Source organism: Xenopus laevis, chromosome 6S (assembly GCF_017654675.1).
Source record: "Xenopus laevis strain J_2021 chromosome 6S, Xenopus_laevis_v10.1, whole genome shotgun sequence".
NCBI lineage: Eukaryota > Metazoa > Chordata > Amphibia > Anura > Pipidae > Xenopus > Xenopus laevis.
This window is the reverse complement of record NC_054382.1, coordinates 68,024,467-68,039,320: the sequence shown is the minus strand read 5'-3', so window position 1 is coordinate 68,039,320 and position 14,854 is coordinate 68,024,467. Positions and strand designations below refer to the sequence as shown.

Genomic DNA, 14,854 nt, shown 5'->3' with positions numbered 1-14,854 from the left:
ATTCTACTGTGGCAAACTCTAATTTCACACTTTAATATCAATCTGTTCCAGCTCTAATTTATGGAGGTCCTATGTCCACCAACACAATGGGACACTCCCCCTGCAATTTTTTATTGCTACGGGCTTGAAAATACAAATTCACCTTGCATTACCCTCTGTACAGTGAATCAAATTGACAGTTATTACACAAACTAAACAGTTTGTAGGGATACCTGCTAAAATCTTCTGATATACTATAGTAATTACTTCATAGGAAACATAGGATATATTTTAGGGAAATTTTAGCTTATTTCTACTTTGTATGATAGTGGATTTTGAACATTCAAACTGATATATATTTGCAAATAATTTTCTGTAAAAATACATAGAACAGAATGTTCCTGCTTTTATTTTGTGCATAAACTAACTTGGAGAAAAAAAATCCAAAAAGAAGTAAATCATCCATACTCTGTGTCTGAATAAAACTATTTGTAAAACAGAATTCAATATTTTTCACATTGCATTTGCCTACACATTCTTTCCCACAGAGCAACAAATCCATCATTATTACCACATGCTGTAAAAAGGAGAGGTAACTGTAGATGCTTTAGCTTTTAGAAAACAATTCTCTTAAGATGGTATATACAAAGTGTTAACCCTTTCTTGGCCCAAAACAGAGCAACACTGTTGCACTACAAGGCTAATTTTTCAAAAATCAAGTTTGAGGAAAAAACAAAATGCATAAAAAGCAAACACTAGAACACTAGCTTAAAAAACTCATATTTTCTTGTTTTTTGTAAAAAAAAATATCATGCTGGTGAGAATCACATTGAATGGAATGGTTTAGTAAACTAGGAAAATACTCCAGTTGTTGAAGAATGTTCCCAAAGGCTTCTATACATCTGTGAGTCTTTTTTGATTTTTTTCTTTAATACTACTTTCTGGATAGTACTTACTAGGTTTCAGAAAAAAAATAGCCTCTTCCCCTGCATTTCTCTTGAACTAAATTAAATATGCCAACTTGATTTTTGTCAATCTGCACCTATGATCTTGCAACTTGCAGTGTTGTGTAGAGAAAACAAGCAGTGTAGTTGGATTACACCCCTCACACTGCAATTAATCAGGATAATAACCACCAGAGGTTTAAATTTGGGGGTAAATTTGTTGCCCATAGACTTCAATGCATTTAGCAAATTTGTCGCCATTTTGCTAATTTTCGGTGAAGCAAAACAGGTCAGATTCACCCCTTGCTAGTTCTTAACTATAAACCCCGGTTTATCTATAGTAATAAGTCAAATCAACTAGCTAAACTAGCTGTTTTCTTTTTCCTTGAAGACATTCGCTAGTTATTCAACTGACTTTCTCAATTCTGAATTGGGAAAGCCAGTCGAATGACTTGTAAGATGTCTACAAGGAAAAAGAAAATACAGCAAGTCCAGTTGATTTGACTTATTACTATAGATATACCATTACCTGGATGAATGAGAACCTTCACAGACACTATCCAGGTTTACTTAACACACATATGGGAGAATGTAATAAAAGTCCCAAAGAATAAAAACAGCCTTCACAAACAAGAATAAAAATTTACATTGTGCAATGTTATATTCTTCTTTAAACTGTTATTGCATTGCAAATTTTAATTATGCATTGCAAATTTTAATTGCACACTTTTAAGAAGTGATTAAAGGTGTCATAATCTTTTGGAGCAAAGATAACTTTTTCAGTAAAAACTTTTATTCCACTGTCGGAAGAGGTCATTAAACAGTTTCTGGGTTCACAAAACCTATATTAAATTCGTACAAAGGAAAATTTTGCAATTACGCATTGCGAATATCTTTGTTTTACTGACTTCTATTACATTCCCCCAATAGTACTCAATCAAAGATCCGCTTTTTTTTAAATATGATATCCGTTAACTAGGGATGCACAGAATCCAGTATATTGGATTCGGCCGAACCCCCGAATCCTTCACTAAAGATTCGGCCGAATACCAAACAGAATCCAAACCCTAATTTGCATATGCAAATTAAGGGTGGGAAGGGGAAAACTTTTTTATTTCCTTGTTTTGTGACAAAAAGTCACGAGATTTCCCTCCCCGCCCTATTTTGCATATGCAAATTAGGATTCGGATTCGGTTCAGCCGGGCGAAAGGATTTGGCCAAATTCTGCTGAAAAAGGCAGAATCCTGGCCGAATCCCGAATCGAATCCTGGATTGGTGCATCCCTACCGTTAGCAGAGGAGGGTACACAGAAAATAAGGCGAGTAGGTATCTCAATGGCAGTGGAAGTGCTCTACTTGGACTTTCTTAAAGCTTTTGATACAGTACAACAGAGAAGGTAAATGGTTAAATTAAGGAATTGTTGGATAGAGAACAGAATATATTACAAAGAGTGGCGATAAATGGAGCATTTTCTAATGGCACAAGTGTTTTTCGTAGAGTACTGAAGGGGTCTGTACTTGGTCCTTTGCTTTTTTACTTGTTTATTAAAGGACCAGGAAAGTCTAAAATAGAATAAGGCTAGAAATGCTGTATTTTGTATACTAAACATAAACTTACTGCAGCACAAAACCTAATCAAACAAATGATTTATGCTTTTAAAGTTTGCCACAGGGGGCTGTCATCTTGCAACTTTGTTAAACATCTTTGCCTGACCCTGACCCTGCTCAGTGTGGTCTGGGCTACTTAGGGATTTTCATAAACAAAGCTGCTTGAGTTCTGTATGGCTGGTAAGTAAGGCAGGGGCTCCCCCTGCTGTTCATAACTATGATTGTTTCGCTGCTCAGCAGTAAGGGACCATCTGATAATTCCTATCCACTGCAGTAAATGAAGGGAGAATTTTACTACATACAGTCAGGTTTCTTATAAAAACGGTATACATTTTTTAATTAAAGTATATTGGAGATAGGTTTCTTTTTCATTAAAGAAAGTAAAAATGGGATTAGTATTTTTTTGCCTTTCCTTGTCCTTTAAAGCTCATCTTGGTCCATACATTTAGGGGCTGATTCACTAAGCTCGAGTGAAGGATTCGAATGAAAAATACTTCGAATTTCGAAGTATTTTTTGGGTACTTCGACCATCGAATTGGTTAAATTCGTTCGAATTCGAACGAAATCGAACGAATCGAACGAAAAATCGTTCGACTATTCGACCATTCGATAGTCGAAGTACTTCCCCTTTAAAAAAAACTTCGACCCCCTACTTCGGCAGCTAAAAGCTACCGAAGTCAATGTTAGCCTATGGGGAAGGTCCCCATAGGCTTGCCTGTGATTTTTTGATCGAAGGATTTTCCTTCGATCGTTGGATTAAAATCCTTCGAATCGTTCGATTCGAAGGATTTAATCGTTCGATTCGAAGGATTTAATCGTTCGATCGAACGGAAAATCCTTCGATCGATCGATCGCAGGATTAGCGCTAAATCCTTCGACTTCGATATTCGAAGTCGAAGGATTTCAATCCGAGGGTCGAATTTCGAAGTATTTTTAACTTCGAAATTCGACCCTTAGTGAATCGGCCCCATACTGTACGTACATACAAATATATTTATATAAGTTGTTTTCCCCCAAGAAATTCAGTTCAATGTCAAGTGCCTATCAGCAGCATCAGGGCACTGAATAAATGTAATGTCAGGGTACGTCAATTGAGCTTTTTATGCTCAAGACAAATTGTGCAACAAATGGGAATTACATTTGCAAGTTTGATGTTAGACTTTGACTGACTATGCAAGACAATTCAGGAGTTTCAGTAGAAGCAATTGTTAACATACCCGAATAAGCATGACCTAAATAAAAAGTATACATGAATTAGTAAGAAATGCTCCAAAGAGCTGTTATCATTTCTCAGTTGAAATTCCTTATGAGATGTTGCTTCAATATTTTTTTCAACTTAAAAAGTTTCCCAATTTTTATGCTTCATTTTATATAGTGCTCTGTGGTTTCTTCCATTATTTTTATTTACGCTGGATAAAATCGGTTGTTAAACTTCTTGCTGAACAAATGCAATTAGTATTAAAATGAAGCAGTCATACTCAAAAACAGTATTACACATTATTTTTGGCATACATTCATTTAAATCTGCAGAAGTAAATTAGTTACAGAAGAAGTGTATTGCTTCTATAATTTTTCGGTGTATGCATTAAAATTTGCATACACCAAATCATCATTTATTTATATAGCGCCGACAAGATACGCAGTGCTTTACCTTGGTTATAACAAACAGGGAATAAATGGAGGATAACAAACAAGGGTTACAGAGTACAATAGGATTAGAGGACCCTACAAATTCGAGTTTACAAAGTAAAGATTAGGGATTGAGACATTAGGATTTTAGAAACAATTTGTGATTTTTGATACAGCAATGATTGATTAATTAAGGTACATTGAATAAGCTTCTTTAAACAGGTGGGTCTTTAAGGAGTGCTTGAAAGTTTGGAAAGAAGGAGAAAGTCTGAAACTTGAGGCAGAGAGTTCCAGAGAAAAGCAGAAGCACGAGAGAAGTCTTGTAGACGAGAATGTGCAGAAGTGATGAGAGGAGAAGCGAGGCAAAGATCAGAAGCAGAGCAAAGGTTGCATGAAGGAGAGTATTTGGAGATCAGGGATGAAATATAGGGAGGGGCTTCATTATTAAGGGCCTTGAAAGTGAGTGTTAGCAATTTGAATTTGATTCTAGAGAAAATTGGGAACCATTGAAGGGACATGCATATGGGAGCAACTGATGTTGAGCGGCGAGATAGATTAATGTGTCTAGCAGCTGCATTTAGAACAGATAGGAGTTGTGAAAGGTGACTTGTTGGAATACCTGCGAGGAGTAGGTTGCAGTAATCAAAGCGGGAGATGATGAGAGACTGAATCAGTGTTTTAGTTGATTCTGAACTGAGATATGGTCATATTTGAGCAGGTTTCCTTCTTAATAGTCCCAATTCTAGTAATTCACCTAATGATGCATGGTTCACACATGATAAAATTCAAAAGAGACTAGAACATGTTAAGATAAACAGAGGTCTGGGGCCGGATGGTATTCATCCCAGGGTACTTAGCGAGCTTGGTTTTGTGATTGCCAAACTTCTTTACTTGATTTTTCGGGATTAATTTGGGCCTGGCGTGGTGCCGAGGGACTACTGAATTGCTGATGTGGTGCCTCTATTCAAAAAAGGATCCTGTACTCAGCCTCAAAATTATAGGCCAGTTAGTCTGACTTCAGTAGTAGGAAAGCTTTTTGAAGGGTTATTAAAGGATAAGATACTGGACTTTATAGCAAATCGAAATACTATGAATGTATGCCAGCATGGTTTTATGCATAATAGATCTTGCCAGACTAACTTAATTTCTTTTTATGAGAAGGTAAGCATGGACCTCGATTCTGGGATGGCATTGGATGTGATTTACTTAGACTTTGCTAAAGCATTTGATACAGTGCCACACAAAAGGTTACTGGTTAAATTAAGGAATGTTGGCCCGGAACATAGTATTTGTACCTGGATAGAGAACTGGCAGAAAGATAGACTATAAAGAGTGGTGGTAAATGGAACATTTTCTAATTGGACCAGTGTTGTTAGTGGAGTACCACAGGGCTCTGTCCTAGGTCCCTTGCTTTTCAACTTGTTTATTAATGACCTGGAGGTGGGCATTGAAAGTACTGTTTCTAGTTTTGCAGATGATACTAAACTGTGCAGAACTATAGGTTTAGGGATGTCGCGGACTGTTCTGCGGCGAACTTGTTCGCGCGAACATCGGCTGTTCGCGTCCGCCGCAAGTTCGCGAACGTCGCGCGACGTTCGCCAATAGGCGTTCGCGTCAAAATCGTTCGACCATTCGGTCGCTAAAATCGAACGATTTTCGTTCGATTCGAACGAAAATCGTTCGATCGAACGATTAAAATCCTTCGATCGTTCGAATCGAACGATTTTCGGATGTTCGAAGTTCGCAAACTGTTCGCGAACTGTTCGCATTTTTTGCCGGTGTTCGCGAACGGCGTTCGCGAACACATTATCGGCGGTTCGCTACATCCCTATATAGGTTCCATGCAGGATGCTGCCACTTTGCAGAGTGATTTGTCTAAACTGGAAAACTGGGCAGCAAACTGGAAAATGAGGTTCAATGTTGATAAATGCAAGGTTATGCACTTTGGCAAAAATAATATAAATGCAAGTTAAATGCAACTAAATGGCAGTGTGTTGGGAGTTTCCTTAAATGAGAAGGATCTAGGGGTCTTTGTAGATAACATGTTGTCTAATTCTGGGCAGTGTCATTCTGTGGCTACTAAAGCAAATAAAGTTCTGTCTTGCTTAAAAAAGGGCATTAACTCAAGGGATGAAAACATAATTATGCCTCTTTATAGGTCCCTGGTAAGGCCTCATCTGGAGTATGCAGTGCAGTTTTGGACTCCAGTCCTAAGAGTGATATAAATGAGCTGGAGAGAGTGCAGAGACGTGCAACTAAATTGGTTAGAGGGGCGGAAGACTTAAATTATGAGGGTAGACTGTCCAGGTTGGGGTTGTTTTCTCTGGAAAAAAGGCGATTGCGAGGGGACATGATTACACTTTACAAGTACATTAGAGGACATTATAGACAAATAGCAGGGGACCTTTTTACCCATAAAGTGGATCACCGTACCAGAGGCCACCCCTTTAGACTAGAAGAAAAGAACTTTCATTTGAAGCAGGGGGTTCTTCACAGTCAGGACAGTGAGGTTGTGGAATGCACTGCCAGGTGATGTTGTAATGGCTGATTCAGTTAATGCCTTTAAGAATGGCTTGGATGATTTTTGGACAGACAGAATATCAAAGGTATAGTTAGTATAGGTATGGGTATATATAATTTGTGTGAAAGTAGGGATGAGTGTGTATGGATGCTGGGTTTTCATTTGGAGGGGTTGGACTTGATGGACTTTGTCTTTTTTTCAACCCAATTGATGCGCAGTTGCATACGACATGATTTTGCAAGTGTTTGAATGTGTGGTGAAAAAGATGAGTTCTTGGGTTTTTTTCAACCCAATTGTTGCGCAGTTGAATACGACATGATTTTGCAAGTGTTTGAATGTGTGGTGAAAAAGATGAGTTCTGTTTTTGAAAGGTTCAGTTTCAGGTGGCGCTGTGACATCCAGGATAAGACAGCAGAGAGACAGTCTGTAACTTGGGAAAGGACATAATTAGAAAGATTGGGAGTAGACAAGTAGAGTTGGGTGTCATCAGCATAAAGGTGGTACTGAAGTCCAAGGTTGTTGAATCTCTACACATGCTCCACAAAGGTAGCCCCTACTGACAATAGCATAATATGCCACCCTTTAGATGCTAATTGTTGAAAGGTTATATGTCACCATGTCAAACACCATCCCTTGTTTCTAGTGATAGGTGAATTTATTCGCCAGGCACAAATTCACAGCGAATTCTCACGATTCGCCGTCGGCGAATACATTCGCAAAACTGCCGCGAAAATTAGCCAGAGAAAATTTGCCGGTTTTGAGAATTTTTTGTCGAAGCGAAACGCGCCAAATTCGCCCATCACTACTTTTTTCTCTTCTAATATAATATAATATTAGCAAACTTAGCTGGACCATAGATATGGTGATGCTACTCACACACTAAAAGCATATGTCTATCAATTATACACAAAATTGATCTATCAGATTGCAATTAACCTCAGAGAGAAAACTGATTCTTACTTTTTGAACCTTTTCATCATAAAATACTGTACCAATAGTTCTTATGATAAGACCCATTTCCTCTCTTAACCTTAAGGTAATCAGGAAACCAGCATCATTTTTAAGGAATAATTTAATTCACTACTACTTTTGTCATCCTATTATTCCTATTACAAACTTATGTACCTATGTGCTGTTTTTTCAAGTTAAAATGCAAACACGTGGACCCATTAGCTATTAAAAAAGAACATGCAGCAACACAAAAATGGAAGGTGTATAATGCATAGAGCCATATTTATTCAAAAAAGGTGCACAGCCTTTTGGACTAAAAAAAACAGGCATGTTGAAACTTAATATGCTATAATTTTATTAAATCAAACTCTAATGACATGGTTCTATAAAAAAAATATCCTATGTATACTTTTTAAATATAATGTGTCATTATTGTGTTTTTGTGTCCAAAAAAAAGGGCCAGTTTTTTGATAAGCTCACTGGAAGAATCATTAAAAATTAAATTAAAAATAAAAAAATAATCCAATGTTGAAAATGCAAAACTAATTCACACAATGTTCACAATGCAGGTACGTTTGTGGTGCAAGTTACTGCTGCAGATGCAGATGACCCTTCTTATGGAAACAGTGCCAAAGTTATATACAGCATACTTCAGGGGCAGCCATATTTTTCGGTGGAACCTGAAACAGGTTAGTATGTTCTTTTGATTTTGGCAGAAATTCAAATATTGTAAAATTTAGCAGCTTTAATATGAACATCAGGTTGCTGTTATATATATATGTAAATATATACCAAGCAAGAGAAGGATCCGCACTCTCAGGTCTTAGATACTGAATAAAAAGTTTTATTAAAACATGTGAGTCTGACGTTTCGGCCTCCTCCGAGTCCTTTCTCAAAGTGTCTAATTGTGAGAATGCCATAAATACAAGGATTTGGCGGGAATCTAGACAAATGGGAACTGACGTATTGATTACATCACCAGAACATTACTGCCAATTTAAATATCACTAATAACATCTCAAGAAATGTATTAAAAAGTGCATAGCACAAATTATTATTATTATTATTATTATATATATATATTCTTACAGTTATTAGATACTTTTTCTTGCAAGTTTAGACATATAAGGGTTATTTTCTAAAATTTAGAAAATATCTCACTATTTTCTTAAAATCACGACCAAACATTTTTACCATATTTATCAATAAATTAACTTAAAAAAAATCTAGTGTGGGAAAAGACTAAAAAAAATCGTAAAAAAAACCTGAATTGTACGATTATTCGGTATTTGATGCCCGAAAACTCAATTTTTTCCAGATTATTGCTCAAAAACCACAAATCATTTAGATTATTGTATGAAACCCAGTGCAGATCATGATATCTTCCAATTGTAAATGGGACATCTGCCATTTATTTCTACATGACCACGGCAGGTTTGAGATGGAGTACTTTTTATTTGGACTTTTAGCAGCATCGAATTTTAATAAATCACAAAAAATTCAAGGTATTTTTTCTTTAAAATAAATTGTGTGAAAATTAGATTATCTCTTGTAATGTCTATTCTGGGGTTATCTCCAAACGTTTACTTTTTTTAACACGTTAATTATCTTCTTTTTTTGTATAGAAAACTGAATACTCTTTCTACTGACATGCAAATGCATGATTTACTGCTTGTATAGAGTCTGGACCTTCTTTTGTAGCACTGCATTTTCATATGTTTGAAATTAGTTTCTAGCAATGCAGTTATTTTATAGTCAAATTGTTATATATGATAGTTTTATTGTCTTCAGTTTTCTATTTAGATGTAAGAAAAATATATTTCAATTATTTATTTCTATAATAGAGCAAATGCCTTGGTTCTTTCATTTAGAGATGCCTCAATAATTTTATTTACTTTCTGAAATGATAATAAATGCTTCATTAAAAAAAGTAATGTGAATATTAACTTTAAGTGCTCCTTTCTTTAAAGGAATAATTAGAACTGCTTTGCCAAACATGAATAGAGAGAACAGAGAACACTATCAAGTTGTTATACAGGCAAAAGATATGGGAGGCCAGATGGGAGGATTATCTGGAACTACCACAGTGAACATCACACTATCTGATGTCAATGACAATCCACCTCGATTCGCACAGAGTAAGAACAAATATTTTAGATTTGTATAATTAAAAGGATGCATAGGCAAAATGTATTACGGTGTGTTCATTACAATATACACTCTTATACATGACAATTGTATACTTCCATCAAAATTGTATACTTCCATATATATAAATATATAATTCAGTAACAGAAAGCACTCATGGCAAGTGGAATTGTGCAAAAACTTGATTCAAATTTTATTCCTCCATATTTACATCTACGTGATCTATAGGGGATTGGCATCGGGATCCTGATCCCCTATGGATCAAATAGTGTAGAGGTGAACATGGAGAAATAAAACTTTGATCGAGTTTTTCACAATTCCCCTTGCCGTGTTTTCTTTTACTGGACTTTATTTTTGTTAGTAAGCACCTGGCTTCTGTCTTGGTGAATGGCCGTGCCAATAGAATGGAAAATCTCACACAGTCCCAACTAAGGGGCTGTGTTTCAGGATTGGGTCTTTTAAACTTAAAAAGTGAGTCTTTTAATAATCTTGCACCTTTTTTTCCACTTTTTATAATTAAAAATGTGTTTTATGTGGCAACCTTATTATTGTTTTTTTAATTGCAATTGTTAAAAAAACTGAACTCCAGGGGAAAAAAGCAAACAATTTAGAAACCATGAGGGATATAAACTTTTTTTTTTTTCTACAGAAGATCTGATCCCAATGCATGATTAATAATAGCCCCTCTGTAAGAATTACTGCTGTATCATTTAAGAAATGCATCTTCTCACTTTTTTACTTTGTTATGAATTTTATGTAAATTTACACTGCAACTGTAGATATAGGCAGATGATGATAATTTCAACTTTCCTAACTATAGCAGGGGAAGATTTATCAAAATGTGAGATTAGAACTCGCCACCACCTTTTGTTCATTCCTATGGGTTTTTAAAAATCACATTTATCAATAAAGTTTCACCATTTGATAAATATGCATTTAAAAAATAGTAATGAATAGAATGTGAGTGAGTATTTCTGTGGTGAGTTCTAATCTCACACTTTGATAAATAGACCCCTAAATCTATCCATTTGTTTCTTTTATTGTACAATACTATATATCATCAGTTAAAAATTATATTACTCCCCCCCCCCCCCAGAAAATGCTTCATTTGAACAGCCTGGGGAGGCTTCAACTAGTGAACCAGACAGTTAGTTCTTTGTTGTGTCTTTTTGTTATCCTGATAACTGCTCTTAGGTGAAGTCACCAGGGACAGAGGCAACATACGGTAATGTACAGACAGTTTTATGTGCAAATCTAGCAATAGTGCCAAGGTGATTTTTATTTTGATAGGGACTTTTTATTATTTTATGTCTAGTCTTAAATGTATAGCCTTTTGGATTGCTTAATATTCATTTACAACATCTCTTTTTTTTTCTTTTCTGTTTGAACTGGCTAGAAACTAGTTGAAAAACTTAAAAGGCATTTGTGAGGAATTACACTTGAGAGACTGTATAAGTAGTCAGTGTAAATATGTAAATAAAGTGCAAGTGGGATTGCTGGTATCAGCATGTGGTGGAAGAAGTGGACAGGTTATTGGGAGGGGCTGGGGAAGACCCAGCAGTCCTGGTATACATACAGTAGGTACCAATGACAAAGTTAGAGGAGGTGGTGAAGTCCTCAAAAAATATTTTAAAGGCTAGGTGTAAAGTTGAGTGCAAGGACTTCCAAGGTAATTTTCTCAGAGATATTACTTAGGCTTCAAGCAATGTTAAGGAGACAGCAGGAGCTTAGGGAGATTGTGTGGCTGAGAAATTGTTGTAGGGAGGAAGGTTTGGGGTTTTTGGAGAACTGAGCTGATTTCTCAATCGGCAACAGGCTCTTTGTCAGGGATGGGCTGCACCTCAATGATGATGGTACAGAAGATGGCTAGAGGATTGGAGGAGATTTTAAACTAGGTGTGGAGGGAGGGTTCAGTACAGTATTAAGTAGTACACAGGTTAGGTGAGCAGGGGCGATCCGTGGGCTGCTGTTGCCTGAGGCAGAAACCCCGATGCCGCCCCACTCTCCCACTCCGCACAATGTAACATCGCTAGTGTAATGAGTGCGTACTGCGCTTTCTGCACTAGCAGGGCTTTTTGCCGCCCGTTGTAACTGCCTGTTCCCTGCGGCCTGAGGCAAGGTGCTCACCTTGCCTCTTGGCAGGAACGGCCCTGCAGGTGAGGTAGTAGTTAAAGGAAGGGAAAAATGGGGAAGGAGATTTGGTTAGGGGTCCTGTTAAGGATAGGGAGGACCACATGTCATATGCTAATTATGGCACCAGTGTTAAATGTATGCTTGAAAATGCAAGATGTCTGACTGGTAAAATGGGAGAGCTGGAGGTGCTGTTGCTGGAGGGACAATATAATGTGACTGGTGCAGCCAAAACATAGTTGAATAAGATGCATGGCTGGGCAGTTAACATCAGTGGCTATACTTTGTTTTGGAGGGATAGTGGCAATAGAAAATGAGGAGGGTTTGTCTGTTTGTTAGGCATGCTTTAAAAAATAATATAAAGGAGGAGGTAATGTCATAAAAATGAGGAGGCTGAAGTCTTATGGGTGGAGCTATTCACTGATTGTAAAGAGTCCAACAAATTAACTGCAGGTGTATGCTATAGTCCCCCTAATGTAAGAAAGTAGGAGGGGGCTAAGCTCCTGATGCAAACAGAAATGGCTGCTAGTTTGGGGAAAGTAATGCTAATGGGTGATTTTAATTTTCTAAACTTGTTGCATGACAATTTAATGGCACAAGTTGTTGAGAAATGCTATTACAGAGCTAGTCATTTCTAATGACCCAGAAAATATAACAAATGTGCAAGCAATTGAACCCCTGGGTAGTAGTGACCATAATGTGATATTATTTGATGTTTGGTGCAAAAAACAAATATACACTAGGGCAACAAAAACCTTGCATTTTTCAGCCTTGAGGCTGTCCTTCAGAGTATAGATTGGGGTTGTATGTTTTCATCTAAAAACTCAGACCAGAAGTGGTTGTCATTTAAAATTATATAAAATTGTTACTATTCTCAATTTATTCCCCTTAAGAACTAAATGTAGAAGCATCAATTATCACCCTATGTGGCTTAATATAGAAGTAAATAAGTTAATAGGAAAGAAGAGAAAGACATTTAAATACTACAAGTATTTGGGGACAGAAGCAGGGGTGCTTCGCCAATGAGGCGAGTTGAGGCTGTCGCATCAGGCGGCAGCGCCCCACTAGGTACCAGGGGCAGCAAAAATGCTACTCCTTGTACTTTAAGAGCGAATTTCCAGGGAAGGGGGGGGGCAGCAGCAACTGCTAATGCCTCAGGCGGCAGAGGGGCCAGGATCCCTCCTGGACAGAAGCTGCATTTAATGAATATAAACACTATAATAAATGTTGTAAAACCGCAATCCGGAAGGCAAAGATAGGAAACGAGCAGAGGCTAAGACTAAACCCAAAAAGTTTTTTAAGTATATTAATAGTAAAAAGATGTGGGTTGAGAGTGTTGCTCATTTAAAGAATGGTACCAGTATGGATACAGAAAAGGCAAATGTGCTAAATCAGTTCAGTATATACAATAAAGGAGTCAGAGTTACCTGGTCCACCTCATAGCTGCCCTGTTGGCTCAGCTCAATCTAGTCAGTGGCTGACTCAGGACATGGTTCATAAAGCTTTAGTAAAAAGGGCCAGATGCCATATACTCTTGGGTTCTAAGAGAGCTTAGTTTAGTTTTAGACTGGCCTTTATTTCTGATTTTCTCAGATTTGATTTCATCTGGTATGCTACCTATGGATTGGAGGAAAGCTGATGAAGGATGACATTTAAAATGTTGTCCTAGTGAATGGCATTATGAGCAGCAATCAGCATGGCTTTATGAAGGAAAGGTCATGTCAGACAAATTTGATTGCTTCTTATGATGAGGTAAGTAAGATGCTGGAAAGTGGGGGAGCAGTCGATGTGATCTATTTGGATTTTGCCAAAGCGTTTGATACTGTGCCCCACAAATGACTGGTTTCTAAAGTATAGTCTGTTGGACTTAATAAACTAGTTTGCACATGGATAGGTAACTGGATACAGAATCAGGTACAGAGGTAGGTTGTTAATTCTCTACTTGAAATAAGATTCTTAATGGAGTTCCTCAGGGCTTGGTATTGGGTCCACTTTTATTTAACTTGTTCATTTATGACTCAGGGGAGTGTATTGTAAGTAATGTATCAGTGTTTGCAGACAACACAAAACTATGCAGCCCAATTAATTCTATCCAGGCAGGGGCGCTCCTCTGGCGTCAGCGCCTGAAAGGATTCCAGGGGCGGCAAAAAGCCGCTCCTGCACCTTTAAGAGCCGAATTTCCGTTTTTTTCGGCTCTCCGCAATAGTGTTTCTGCCTCCCCTCCCGACACGTAAGCTGGTGAGGGGGGGGCGGCATTGCAGGAGCCGCCTCAGGCGGCTCCTTAGTCAGAATCGGCGCTGTATCCAGGATGTGACATCCTTGCAAATCTGGCAAGCTAAGTGGCAGATCAGATTCAATGTTGATAAATGTACCTAGGATGTAAATATATCCAATCCACTTATAACCTTAATGGCAGGCCCTTTGTGTCCAATGCTGACCACCTACTCTAAGGTACTGTATGTGTCCTGGCACTGCTCTCTGAACCAAGCACTGGATTTTCTTTTGTGCAGAGAACAGCTAGCAGGTATGGCAAGTGCTTAGCAAATGCACACTAAGGGCTGTCCTTTTGTACTTGCGCCCCCGGGGTCTTAAATGATGCCACATGATAGTGACATGGCAGTGTGAAAGGAAAAGGTAATAGTATATCTTAAACTAAATGGTGCTCATGTTTCTATCTTCACTGTAAAGTTGGACATGGTAAATGTAGTTCATTTATTTGATTGCAAAACAAGTGGATGTCTTTCCAATCAGTAACCTTTGTTAAGTTTTGTGCAGAGCCATCAGAGCAATTCTTTGCAACTGGGATGTGCCCAATCAATATCTCAATAATCTCCAAGTAGATATTAATTGGCATGTAGAGCAATTCAAAGGCCAGTTTGCTTTAAACTTAGTCAAGTCTGAAACATGTGTTGCAGAACAAAAGAGGAGCAAGGCAGGAATGTTAT

The 14,854-nt window shown here is 37.6% G+C and overlaps 1 protein-coding gene across 1 annotated transcript in view; it reads left to right on the top strand.

The window, feature by feature from the left end:
- LOC108720108 (cadherin-10) overlaps nucleotides 1-14,854 on the top strand; it is a 220,427-nt gene that overhangs the window by 136,031 nt on the left and 69,542 nt on the right. Inside the window, exons 4-5 of the mRNA XM_041567648.1 lie at nucleotides 8,201-8,320; nucleotides 9,602-9,769. Of these exons, the coding sequence (XP_041423582.1) occupies nucleotides 8,201-8,320; nucleotides 9,602-9,769 (288 nt within the window). The remainder of the gene's footprint in view (nucleotides 1-8,200; nucleotides 8,321-9,601; nucleotides 9,770-14,854) is intronic.